The 13,796-nt window shown below is 33.7% G+C and overlaps 1 protein-coding gene and 1 pseudogene across 3 annotated transcripts in view; one reads left to right on the forward strand and one right to left on the reverse strand.

The window, feature by feature from the left end:
- Positions 1–5,843, forward strand: part of LOC107002764 (aspartic proteinase-like protein 2) — an 11,140-nt gene extending 5,297 nt beyond the window's left edge. The window contains exons 5-13 of one of the 3 annotated variants that reach the window (XM_015200930.2): positions 736–818; positions 912–1,008; positions 1,158–1,230; positions 1,330–1,533; positions 2,877–3,001; positions 3,162–3,263; positions 3,350–3,447; positions 3,542–3,574; positions 5,384–5,520. In XM_015200930.2, the coding sequence (XP_015056416.1) occupies positions 736–818; positions 912–1,008; positions 1,158–1,230; positions 1,330–1,533; positions 2,877–3,001; positions 3,162–3,263; positions 3,350–3,447; positions 3,542–3,545 (786 nt within the window). In that variant the 3' untranslated portion in view covers positions 3,546–3,574; positions 5,384–5,520. Of the gene's footprint in view, positions 1–735; positions 819–911; positions 1,009–1,157; positions 1,231–1,329; positions 1,534–2,876; positions 3,002–3,161; positions 3,264–3,349; positions 3,448–3,541; positions 3,575–5,383 lie in introns of all 3 variants that reach the window. The other 2 variants (XM_015200929.2, XM_015200928.2) reach the window with 2 other exon arrangements.
- Positions 5,844–7,770: 1,927 nt separating this feature from the next.
- Positions 7,771–12,029, reverse strand: LOC114074198 (annotated as a pseudogene).
- Between the last annotated feature and the right edge of the window lie 1,767 nt (positions 12,030–13,796).

Genomic DNA, 13,796 nt, shown 5'->3' on the forward strand with positions numbered 1-13,796 from the left:
TGTCTTAGCAAGGAAGCACTTTTTTTGTTGGAAAATGCTAAATGGGACAGGGCAGGGCGGGTCAAAATCTAAACAGGTGAGGGCTTGCCCGCCCTATTTGCATCCCTAAACAAATTACCACATGCTAGTGTGACAACAATACTCTTATAGTAAGTGGGACTTGGACCTAAAACCTCTTAATCTCACTTAAATACCAGATTAGGCATCGATACAACTACACAAGTTTGAAGGGAATAAAATAATTTGTCATCCTACTATTCTACCACTTAACCATTTTCCATAAGGTCATCTTAAATGACTACTCATTTTACGTTGCTTAACCACTGACTATATTTAGTGCTGATTATTGTCATTGTTGCTTAACTACTAATTATCGTTGATTTTCTTTTTAAATTATTGAAATTTGGAAAGTACCAGGAATTTTCTCATGGGATGTTGGAGAGAGATGGGAATTTTTTTTGATATATACAAACATCCTTACTCTATAAAATGAAAAAGATACATACAAACTTCTTGTGGAGTTGCTGCAAACCTTTGATGATTATAGTTTCTTGCCTTCCATTCCATTGCATTGCATTTTTTCGTGTAGGGGAAAAAAAGTGATTGATGGTTTCTACAGTAATTCTATTTGTTACTACTTACTAGTTAGTGGGTAAATAGGTTTTGTCTAAAAAAATGGGAAAATCAGAAAAAGTTTTTCTCTCCGCAATGAACTTCTGGCAATTTTGTTTTCAGGTTATGAAAGCGGCTCTTTCTCTAAAACTGATTGAAGGACCTGATCCAAATTATAAAGATATCTGTTTTTCTGGTGCAGGAAGGTAATATATACAAAAGAGTTCTTAAATCATTTCCATTTTTTCCCTTTAACTTTTTGGTGTCGCTAGAGGTATCAAGTGTCATGTATATTTCAGTGACATCTCACAACTCTCGAAATCCTTTCCACCTGTCGACATGGTATTCAGCAATGGAAAGAAACTCTCTCTGTCCCCTGAAAACTACCTGTTCCGGGTAGGCATCTTACCCTCCTGGTTTTTAAACTACCTTGCTGATGAACTTGTACCCCCTTCTTGCTTTCGTCTCCTGATGTCTCCAATTTCTTTTAAGTTCATATTAACTGATATTCCCCATTTTCTTCGCCCGAACTTCTTGCTATGAAGCACTCAAAGGTGCGTGGTGCTTATTGTCTGGGGATATTTCAGAATGGGAAGGATGCAACAACTCTTCTCGGAGGTACTTCTTATTTAATATCTTTTAGTATCGTTGGGGAAGCTTATTTTTCTTACTGTTCCTTGTTGTACGTGCTGTCACATTCATGCTTTTACTGCACAGGAATTATTGTCCGCAACACACTTGTAACGTATGATCGTCAACATGAAATGGTTGGTTTCTGGAAAACCAATTGTTCTGATTTATGGAACAGACTCAATTTATCTCCTCCACCTCCATCGCCCTCAGGCTTGGTTAACACAAACTCCACTGGAAGTATGTATCCTACATTGGTTCCTACTGGATCTCCTGGGTATAATGCATCCGGTACAGTGTACTACTATCCTTTACCCATCCTTTATATGCCTGTCAATCATAGCTTTTCTTTTTCCAATTATAGAGTGGCATATTTCTAGGAAGTTTTGTATCTTGTTTCTAAAAATTAATTCTTTTTTTTGATAAAGGTTTCTAAAAATTAATTCATTTGAAGCCTTGTTACTTTTCCCCTCTATTTTAATCCATTTTGGTTTCTAGTTTGTTTTGTGAAAAATGTTATCAACTTTGAATTGCGACATGTTGATTTTAGCTCTATTGCCTTTTTACAAGTTAGCTCTGTTATTTTCTTGTCTTGACCAATGTCAGCATATGTGTTGACATTTGACCATAAGTGTGGATATTCTTTCACCGTGATAAATGTCTTGAGATCTAGCATCTAACTTACTGAGAAGCACTTTCATGCATAAGAATTATTATAACTTCAAGAGGTTCAGCATTATTGAGCTGGAAAAAGGTCTGGTTAAATGCAAAGAGCAGAAGCAACTGGATACTCATTCCTGCTACTATTCGGTGGACTCTCTGGAAAGAGAGAAATCTTTGAGTTTTAGTGAATAGGGAAAGTAATATGGAGCAAGTCAAACTGAATTGTATACTAACTTAGTGTTTTTGGTGTAATCGGATTTACTCTAATGACTCTTATCATATGATGTTTTAGACTCACTATAGGGATAGGACAGTGCCTTTAGAGTTCACTATGTAAATATGGTTTTCAGTACAACCCATGTACTGATGTACAGAAATAGACACAGTTATCAATCTAAAGAAAAGGGTCTGGTTAAGTGAAGTGGATTGAGGACCATGAGATTTCAGTTCAAATCCCATTGGCAGCAAAAAAAAGCTAGATGATTTCTTCCCGTTTGTTCAAGCCTTGGTTGATAGAGCTACCAGATACTTTTTTATTGGTGGTAGGTAGCAATTAACTCCTGGAATTAGTCAAGGTGCACATAAATTGACCCAAGCACCATATTAAAAAGAAAAGGTCTGGTCAAAATTTGATTTGGAGTAACAATTTCAAGGAATATAATAATTGCCACCAATTGGATGTGTATAAACCTTTTGCCAACCGTCTCAAATTCCTCCACTAGCTTAGACTGACGAGTTCTCTTCCGTATATCTGCACTAGAATCTCAGTACAGTTCTTGAAGACCTATGAGACGGGTATCTTGTTTGACTCTTTTTTAATGTCAAGTGTATGAGATGACACGACAATTTTGAAAGATTAGGCAATTCTGTTAATTAGAGTTCTACTCATGTTAAAGCAAGATTCCAGTGCAGATATGTTGGCAATTGGAAGTCATTTCTACTGCGTATTCATCTTTGATCTCAATTTGCAGGAGAAATTAAGGTTGGATTCATTACATTTTATATGTCACTGAGTGTGAATCACTTGGACTTGAACCCTCACATGACAGAGCTTACCCATCTCATTGCCCAAGAGTTGGACATTAACTTCTCACAGGTATTTTGGTTTGAAAACGACAATTTTAGTTAAATCCAGATTTGTCTGAATATGTCTCATCTTTTAGAACTCAATGCTCTTCTCTTTCATGGTACTTAATCACACTTGTCTTATGACTTATCATACATGATGCTTCTACATATTGTGAGATTCCTTGCAGGTCCACTTAATGAACTTATCGACAAAAGGAAATGATTCCCTTATTAAATGGGCCATCTATCCAGCAGGATCCGCAAATTATATGACAAATGCTGCTGCCGTGGTGATTCCGAGTTCTAAATATTTGCATATTATTCCTCAACTTGAACAATTTTTGTGTATTCAGCTATTCATTATATCTATATGCAGGAAATAATACACCGTTTGGCTGAAAATCGTGTTCGTCTTCCTGATACATTTGGGAGTTACAAATTATTTGAATGGGGTATTGAGCCCCCACCAAAAAGGTGAGTCGGCAATCTCCGTTCTTGCAATTTGATTAATTACACTGCATATCCTCATCCTTACGGGTCTTTTTTTTTCCACAATCCTTTTTCCCAGTTAGTGTTGTCTCCTTCTCCAGAATATTAACAGGTGAAATCCCCTTCTGAAACAGTACAGTGTGCTTGAAATTGTTGGTTTTAATAGTTTTTCCACCTCACATGATTTCTGGAGCTTAGTTATCGACTGATTGTCTAAATTTCTATCATTTGTTATCTGTGAAAAATAAGATAGTGGCAAAGACAATTGGGCCCATTATTTGAGCTTGGATAAGGGAGGGGTATTGTGTTTGGTAATTGCTTGTGCAGATTGGAAGACTGTTCCATAAACTTCTCAAGTATTTTCATTTATGTGTCTTCCTTTCCATTTGTCTCTTTAAAAAAGAATATTTCTTTCTATTTTTAGCAAGTTTTAAATTTTAAAATTCCAATCCACTTCCTTATACAAATGATGTGGCACACTGGCATGTTAATAATAAGACCACAAGATTCAAACGTTTTCTTTTACTTTTCTATACTTCACATCTAGTAAAACTAATAACATAACTTTAATAGAGGGAATAAACTTTATGTTCCCCAACCAATGATTAGTATTTTTTCTGTTAATCTATGAAAAGTTTCCAACAAATGCTTAACACTGAAATTTTTACCTATCCGAATTTCCCCTCCTGCTGTATTGGGTTCATTTTACGCTAAGATAGTTATTTATGCCTCATTAAGTTTTAGGCCTATGAATCTCAATACGCATTTGAATGATTAAGATGTTGTCTCTCTCTCTCTAACACTGAATGATTAAGACTGTTTGTTTTTCATCATCTGATGGTACATATATATATATATATACACACACACACACACACGTATATATACGTATATATACACGTGTATATATATATATATATATATATATATATATATATATACACACACACACACACACACACACGTATATATACGTATATATATATGTGTATATATACGTATATATATACGTGTATATATACGTATATATATACGTGTATATATATATACGTATATATATACGTGTGTGTGTGTGTATATATATATATATATACAAATTCATAGAAAAATCAGTGAAATGTTAAATTTGATAAAATTAAATCATTATTTGATTAAAAAGAACATTTATGCTTTCTACTGACGGTAGATATAGTTTGTAGTGGTAATGGTGATGGTAATAGTTATTGTTAGTAGCTAGTAATGATGGTGGTGACAATTGTGACTGTGAAGGTGGTGATGGTGTTGTGGTGACTATCATAATGGTGGTGCTTGGTAGTGGTGTTGGTGGTTGTAATGGTAAATTTGGTTTATGCTAATAGTTGGTGGTGCTGATGATGATGACGGAAGAATATGTGCTAGTTGGTGGCGGTAATGGTTATGATGATGGAGGTGGTTGATAGTAGAGATTGACCACAATGGTAGTTGTGGTCGATAGTGGTGGTGGAGGTGGCGACGATTGTGGTGGTGATTGAAGAATGTATGATGATAGTTGGTGGCGGTGCTAGTTGTGATGATGGAGTTTGTTGGTAGTAGAAATTGACTATAGTGGAGGTAGTGGTGGTGGAGGCGGTGGCGGCTACAGAAACGGGGGTGGGTGCAATGAATATAATTTAATGATGGAGGAGGTAAGTGTGTTGCCAGTAGTGAGCAATGCTGGTGGTTGTGATGATTTAACAGAGTCACTTCTTTCCTGCTTTTTGGTATTCCTATATGGTCTTGACATGCATCCTTTTGTTATTTAGAATATCTCTTACATAAATTTCTATGTATTAAAGATTTTGCTGAGCATAATCCTTACTTTTCCACAACTGATGCCACATATTGCTAGTCGATTTGTGTGATATAAGGTGTTAATTACCATTATTTTGTTGCAATGATATAGGAGTGGATGGTGGCGAAGTTACTTGATCGTAGTTATAGCATTGTCAGTTGTCTTGATAGTTGGATTATCAGCTTTCGTAGGATGGTTAATATGGAGACGAGGGAAAGAATCAGCTGTTCCATATGAACGTGTTGAAAGTGTTGAAAGTGTTGTGCGTGAACAAGAACTTCAACCACTAAAGTGAAACAAGTGTTGCCACCCTGAATGAAAACACTGATATATGTTTAGGGTAGTTACAGGTTGACATAATTTTTGTCAAAGTTAAATAAGAAATTGTCAGCAGTTATAGTTGAGGGAGGAGTACAAAAAGGTCTGCTCCCCCACACATTCTCTTGTGAATATTGTAAGATATCATGTAATGAAGAGGTTACAGTTGTTGAGGTGGAGGTTTTGCCTAGTTTTTACTTTATAATATATACTTATATAAATTTTGCTAATATTATGCTTCTAAATATTGAAAGTGAAGGAAAATGAAATTTCTGATTGTACTTTAATTGTTTAGTATTAATGAAAATATTAACATGAGCCCGATATTATATTTTCAGATTACTTTTTTTTAAATAAGTGATAAAATACTTCACGGTGGTCTTCTTGTTCAAAATAAATTTGAAAATGAGGATCTGAGAGAAGAAAAGGTACAAAGGACCAAAAAGTATTTTTTTTTCTCCCCAAAAGTTTTCCCAAATCTTTTCCACCCAAATTCTCCTCAATNGGAAGAAAAAGTATTTTTTTTTCTCCCCAAAAGTTTTCCCAAATCTTTTCCACCCAAATTCTCCTCAATAACCGCTAATTGTGCCTAGAAAGCCTGCCAATTTTCCTATTGAACATGAGAGTAACCTTAAGTAGGGGTAGTTCAAAATTGAATTGAAATTGATGACTTTGAATCGGAAAAAAAAAGTTATTGGTTAGTTATTATTGGGTTATTGGCTTTGATAATTGTTTTGATTTATTTATTTTTATTGGGTGATTCTTTTAACGGTTAATTGATAATAATTTGATGGTAAATTAAATGATTATATTTATACTGTTTTGTATACAAAGTTCTTGACTTAGAGTTTGAATTTCTACTTTTATTTCTGGTTGCTTTTGAGTAAGATGTAATCTGCGAAATTCATGTGCATGGTTCATTTGGTTTATCATGTTTCTACGTGATTTTTAATTTTTTTTTGGTGTGTGTCAAATTTTAAGGTTAAACCGATAACCAAATCGATAAAGACAAAAAAAATTGATAAACCAACAACCAATGTCGATAATGGTTTAGCATCTCTACAAATCGATAATCAATAAGCCAAATCGATAAACTTCTAAATCGAATCGAGCCGATTGATACACAACCCTATCCTTAATAATATAGTTCTAACTAAAGACAACACTGATAAAAGGAATATGCATGCAGATTTAGGTGGAACCCCGTACTATCAACTCACAACTAGATGTAGAGGGGGTTGGGCTGAGTTGATCCTTATCAAGAGTCTATTTGAATACGTGATCATTACAACTAAATAAAAGAAAATCTTAAATGTGTATATACAACTAAATATCTAAAAAAATGTTGTTATAGTATTTGAATACATTAGAACTACACAATCGTGAAGAGATTTTGGATACGTGATCATTATCAAAAAAGTAGTTAAGATATTCAAAAATTTTTTTATAAGATTTAATTGGAAAGTTAAGTAGTTTAGATATGACATTAAAGGTATGTTGTAGTTTAGTTGGTCAGGTTACTCGGCTCTCACCCGAGAGACCCGGGTTCATCCCGGCAAACAAATTATTTTTTAATTTTTTTATGTTTAATAAAATTATCTTGCTTGTTGATCAATAGAGAACTGTTTTATGTCTAACGAAATTATCTTGTTTTTTTATGTCTAATGAAATTATCTTGCTTGTTGATCAATAGAGAACTGTTTTATGTCTAATGATATTATCTTGCTTGTTGATCAATAGAGAACTGGGAGAAGAAAACATACGGTAATTTCTGGGGAATATCTTTGCACCTGCAAACCATTATCATATATTATCCTGGGCAAGTTTTCGACAAAGAGTTATTCAAGTCCCACAAACCAGAAGATACACACCCCTTAAGATGTCTTAATGCACCTCAAGGGCGGTTGATAGAATCATACAACCACCTGCTGATATCTCATGAAGTGTCGACCAGAACACACTGCAGTATAATATCTTCATACTCCGTTTAAAGCAAAGGAATAGAGTATATAGAAACAAATAGCAAAACATAAAACAGCAAAGACACTGTAGAACTTAACATCCGCGTTGTAGCTCAGCAAACAATGGATTATCTTACTATTACAATTCTTTCAGGTGAGGCATTGATGCAATATTTCCCTAGTACCAGTACAGGAATTCATATCACTTGTACTTCCAGGTAAAAGCACAAATAACTGCATGACAAGTTATAACAGCACCAAGCTGCACAAATAACACAAATGAAGACATTCTATACATATTCAAGCTGGCAAAAAAAAGAAGCTCCTTAACTTTCTTTGTGATCTTGGTGTTGTACTCTCAACAAGAAATGTACACAAACCCACAAAGAACCATTAAATGCATATGGACTAAAAGGAACAATTTGTGAAAATTAAAGTGTAGAGGTTAAAATCAGAACAAATACAAGATTGATTACTAAATAGATGTTGAATTATATTGAAGAAAAAAAGGAAGGTGCAGAAACCAGTCACTGTCACATGCTCCTAGCTCTGCCAGGAGTTGTTTTGGGTGATTTGAACTTTGAAATGTCAATAAGGTCTCCAAATATTTTATCCTCTGGCTTTGAGGGCTTAGGACGAATTATTTAGGACCCCATCATCCCTCACGGAGAGCCCAGACATTCTCTGATTAAGAAATTGTGTGTTCTGTGGTTGGGCATAGCCATAGACATCTGGTTGCCATACATTTGTTGTTGGGCATACATATAAGCCATGTGCCCAGGTGGCATTTGTTGTGGAAACATACCCATTGATTGTCCACCTTGGATTGGTTGAGGAAGCAAGCCTACCATCTGATTGTTTTGCATAGCCTGGTTCATCATGGCAGGCTGTCCATCAGTGATCGGTTGTGCATACATACCATGATCTGAACCACCAGCCAATTGCTGGTTGTTAGCTGCCATCAGCTGGCTATCTTGCATTGATAAAGCATTTGGACTACCAGACTTTAGCTGATTGTTGTGCATTGGTAGGGCATGTGGACTACCTGGCAACAACTTATTACTTTGCATCGGTTGAGCATGAGGATTCCCCACTGTTTGGCTGTTCTCTGCTGCCTCAGCTTCCCATGGAGGTGGTGGAAAAGAACTGCTTTGACCACCTACTCAGAAATTAGACAAGCACTATGTGAGTGATTATTCAGAAACTCAATTAGCAAGAGGTTTGTAAAATTCAGGCAATACATAAAACCTGTACAGAAATTGGGTTTTACATGAGGCATACCAACTTCAAACACACGCTATACTCCAGCATATCCCTGTTTAACTCTCTTTTGATAACCTATACCTGTTTAACTCTTCACTAACATATCTAATGGTTGCCCGGTATTTTGGGGTAATAGAGAATAATAATGAGGACAAATTTGACCTACAGCAAACAGAGTACACATTTCTATAGAACTTTAAAGTAAAACAGAATGCATGCAGATTTTTTGTTGTTGTTGTTGTTGATATAAAACAGAATGCATGCAGAATGACAAAGAAACGCACCATAAACTGGAGAAGGTGACTGCTGCTGTTGCTGTGATATCTGTTCGTTCCAGGCCATGTTGGAGCCTTGTGTATATGTAGTTCCGGGGACACTTCCATTTGGGTACAAAGCTGACAGAGTAGAAGTGAAACTCTGTTGTCGAAATTGAGGGGACGAAGCATGTGTCTGGTCTGCTGAATATGGAGATTGTGAGTTGCTGGGTGGTGAAAACATGTCAACAAGATCAAGGCATTCTTCTGTGAACGGACTTGCAGATAGGTTCTCCACCAACAGGAACAAGGGCCAGGACATTCTCAGTTGTAGGTGAGCTGAAGTCATCTCCGCTCAGAAGATCAATTTTCGGGTCAACTTTTGTTGTTGTTGATGGACTGCTAGCTGAAGGAGGAGCAGGAAGAAGCAACTCTGTCCCTAGGCTAGCATTTGATGTAGATCTGAAAAACACACAAAGCGATTTATATGAAAAAGATTGTCACATTTGAAGACTTAAAAATGAAAAAGAACACTCAGGATTTGTATCATATTTCCATGGGGGAAGGGGAAGGGATAGCTTATTTAAAGTACAATCACCTAGCACTGACTAGGAAAATTCCGCATCGCAAAGAAAAAAGTCACATATTTCCATCAATCTTGTAGTACCAGAGGACTTTTGAACCTCGATAAATTCCTAACCTAGTTGACAAAAGCTTTAAGGTCACTCATTTTAGGCAATTAACAATTCTAACATTTCAATCTAGAAAATCCACGTGTACTATTAAAGCTATGAGCTCGCTCAAAAAGAAGCCAAGAATGAAATATATTTGGAGAGGAGGAGGGGGGGATACAGTTTGTATACAGAGGTCAAATAAGAGAATGACACAGATAATAGTTACTTACCCTTGGTCTGATTGTTTGCGGCCTTCGGTATCAATAAGCAGAGCATTAACATTTACAAGAGGTTGAGGTGGTTCAGATTTTTGGGGGGTTTCCACTTGAAGTTCCGGAAGCAATAGATTCATGCTTGGCCAATACACGCTGCAACTCATCATTCGAGCTAGCCAATGGCAGAGCAGTGATTCATCCCTGCATCAGGTAAATGTAAGGATCCCACAGGAATCACAACCAAATGGTGCATAATAAATATGGCAGAGCAGAGAGAAAACACAGCAAAGACTCTGACTAAGAACAAGAGATTCGATTTAAGTTCCAATATCATGGCCAGTCCAGCTTATTTGTATTGTTTTTTTCAAAAATATTGCTGTCCTAACTGAATCACTAGGACTTCTACTGCAAAAATAAGGACAGCAGATGGCATTCAAAATGGTTAGCCTTTACTTCTCTCCCCAATAATGACTTATAAATATGACATAAATTTCAACTAACTAACTTACCCTCTTTCACTAGAAAAAAGAAATCCGTAGATATGGAGCTCATATATAAATAAATAAAAAGGAATCTAAAAGACACTAATCAATAAATTCAGAAGAAAAAAATAGCAGGCATTACCCCCTCCTGATCTCAGTTTCCTGACAAAGCATCCCAAACTGAAAATGCAAACAGTGGGTAAGGCTCTATTAACCAATTCAAAGCCTAAAGTCTTACTGCTCAAAATTAAAACTATTCGAGACCATCTAAAGCAAGCAACAATCACAAAAAAATTTTTACTTGAAGAGTCAACGTCAACAGGAAACAGGCGTTCCTACACCCCTTTAAAGAGCATCATGCGACATGCACTACAGTGTGTTAATGAGAATGCCCATCTCACTTGCCCAATAAATCTGAAAATCATTTATCAAGAATAATTTTGATAGGATTGTCAACAAAAATACATACTTTTTAATATAATCATGAAATGTTAAAAAGCAAATGTACCCAAAAATCAAGTAGAAACACTAACTAACACGGAAAAAATTGATTCAGAAACCTAAGTAAAAATCATAAGCAACAACTTAGAGAGTAGAGTTCTCCTGATATTATCACTATGCTTGCAAATGATCAAACTCTCTAACTTTAAACTCATTGATAATTAGAACCTACATTAGTAGTTAAGCTATAGAAAAACAAAGAGAAGCACGTTGACACTCATGAGATAATTCAAAAAGGGAAAATAAAGTTAAACGAATGCTAAGTTAAGTTTGGAGTGTGCAGTGTGGAAAAATTAATATGAAAGTACAATGCACAAATAGAGCAGACTTTGCAAGTTTTGACTAAAACCATAACCCATCAACAAGCACATAAAATAAAGGAAAACTTAGCCAAATTCAAAGTGGCATAGTTTAGAGTATTGGAAGATGTGTAGGAAAATAATTCTGGAGATAAAATGAGAAGAAACTACAGGTTAAAGAAGGCGAAGGGCAAGTTGACACAATAGTAATGTTTTTTTTAACATAAACAATAAAAATACACTAGCTTGGCTCTAATCTGTTGTTCAATCACTAAAGTTGAAGGCATTGTAAAGATTGCATAATTTCAGATTTGGTCACATTTTTCCTCTCAACTTTGCTTTGGGGCAGATATGTAGGTGCGAGATAATATTCTCTAATCTCCATGATGACTTGTCTCTACCATCATCGACCTTGTAGTAGTACCACCCAATTTTGATGTTGCCAATGTGTCTCTTGTTGGCATCAAAAATTCCCTTCATTTCAAAAACCCCTTTACTAGCAAATACTACTACTTTGCAGTTTTCTCTATTGATTGTTGTTGTTTGTGCCATTCAAGGTCCTTTGGGATGGACTGAACACTCTTATTCCGTAAACCCAATTACATACTTCATCAGCTCCTTGTCCATTGGAATTTGGATCGTCATTACTTTAATTTTCACCATTATATAAACAAAAATTTCTGTTGAATTACAACAACAACATCGGTATTTGCATTAGGCTTCTCTTTTAATCGTGAAACAAACAATTTTTTCGAGGAAGAAAGAAGATAATTTTTCTGCTGAATTAGAAGAAGAAGAAGAAAATAAAATAAAAATATATCATATATATATATATATATATATATATATATATTATAAGTGGGAAGCTCCTAACTTAAAAGTTGAATTACTATTTTGTCCTTATTTTATCCCTAAATTAAATTAAACATTAATATATCATTAATTTAATATTAAATAATCATATTTAAATACATGCATCTAGACACAATGGTTTAAATTCTAATTATTTACATACTAAGTAATAATTATACTATATTATACTAAATACTAAAAATAAGAAGGTGTAAAGTCAAACTTTGAAAGACAAAAATATTTTATGGAAAATTGTTAGAAATTATTTCATAGGAAATTGTTAGGAATTACTTTTTTTAAAAAATAAAAATTATCTATTCTTTCTCTATAATTAATGTGGTTAAATGATTAAATTTGTAATCCTCTCTCTTTAGTTAGTATAATTAAATGTATTGAATTATTAGTAAAAACAATCACCTTTCCTCTACCCTATGTCTAAGATCACTTAACTTCTGAAAATTGACTTAAACAACTCTTCACCTTTTTCATCTTATCCAATGAATCTTTATCTATATATATGTATCATGAAATAATAATTTTTCTTTACCACTTGCCTCGTGTTGATGTGAATCATTAGGCAATTTTCAGGTACTATTTTTTGTTTTAAAATATTAATATTTGTTGATCCTCATTAGAATGGTATTTTGTATCATAAATTTTATCTTTACCATTTTAGATTGTTTTTTTTTGTTACGGGAGAAAAAAAAACTTTACTCCTTGTGTATTTCTTTTTACTATATATATTGTTATAATAAAAGTCTTAAGAAGGATATGAATGTTGTATTTATTCTTATCTGTTTAACTTTTTGGTATTCTTTACCGATTATACTTCTTTAATATAATCTTTTATGAAATTATGAATGTTATAAGTCTATTTTTATTAATGCTGAAATTACTAATTTATGACATTTAGATTCGTTCTTAAATGTACTTTTATAATATTTATTTACTTTTATCTTTCCTTACTAATATAGTTTCTTTAAGTAGCTACATATTTGTGTACTTACTAATATGGAGCTTATTGAGAGATTATTAAGGATAAGTCATATAGATATATTTATATTATTAGATGCTATAGTAATATAATTGTTTTTCCATATTTCTTGCTTGATGGTCAATGTACTATTCGATTATTATGAATTTTATTTAATGAATAAAATATAAATTGGTAAAACTAATCTTTCTAATTTCAACATTATATAATAATTCAACTTTGTAATAATTGTATGGGACAAACGTGCAACGCACGTTCCGGAAACTAGTATATATATATATGTAAACCTATATATAAATTAAAAATTGATATGGAAATTTTAGTAGTTTGGATAAAAAAACATAAATATTCAATTTAAGAAACAAAATATATAATAATAATAGTTTACGTTTTCCTAAATGACAATATAATTCTAACAGAACACAACAAACTACGTTAATTGTAGTTTAATTGGTATTTTATTATCCGCAGTATCAATTTGTAAAATAATTTTTTCACGTTTTATGTATTTTAACATACACCATTTTATCTAGAGTTTGACATTTAAAATAATTGTAGTTAAATTGATGTTTTATTATTAGAAAATTATGTAATTTTGGTTCAAAATATTTATTTAATAAATGGTTATATTACAGAATACACCTCAATGTACACCAACTTTTACAACTCAATATACACCATTTTCATGCATATAGACTATAGTTAAAGATA

Source organism: Solanum pennellii, chromosome 10 (assembly GCF_001406875.1).
Source record: "Solanum pennellii chromosome 10, SPENNV200".
NCBI classification, from domain to species: Eukaryota; Viridiplantae; Streptophyta; class Magnoliopsida; order Solanales; family Solanaceae; genus Solanum; species Solanum pennellii.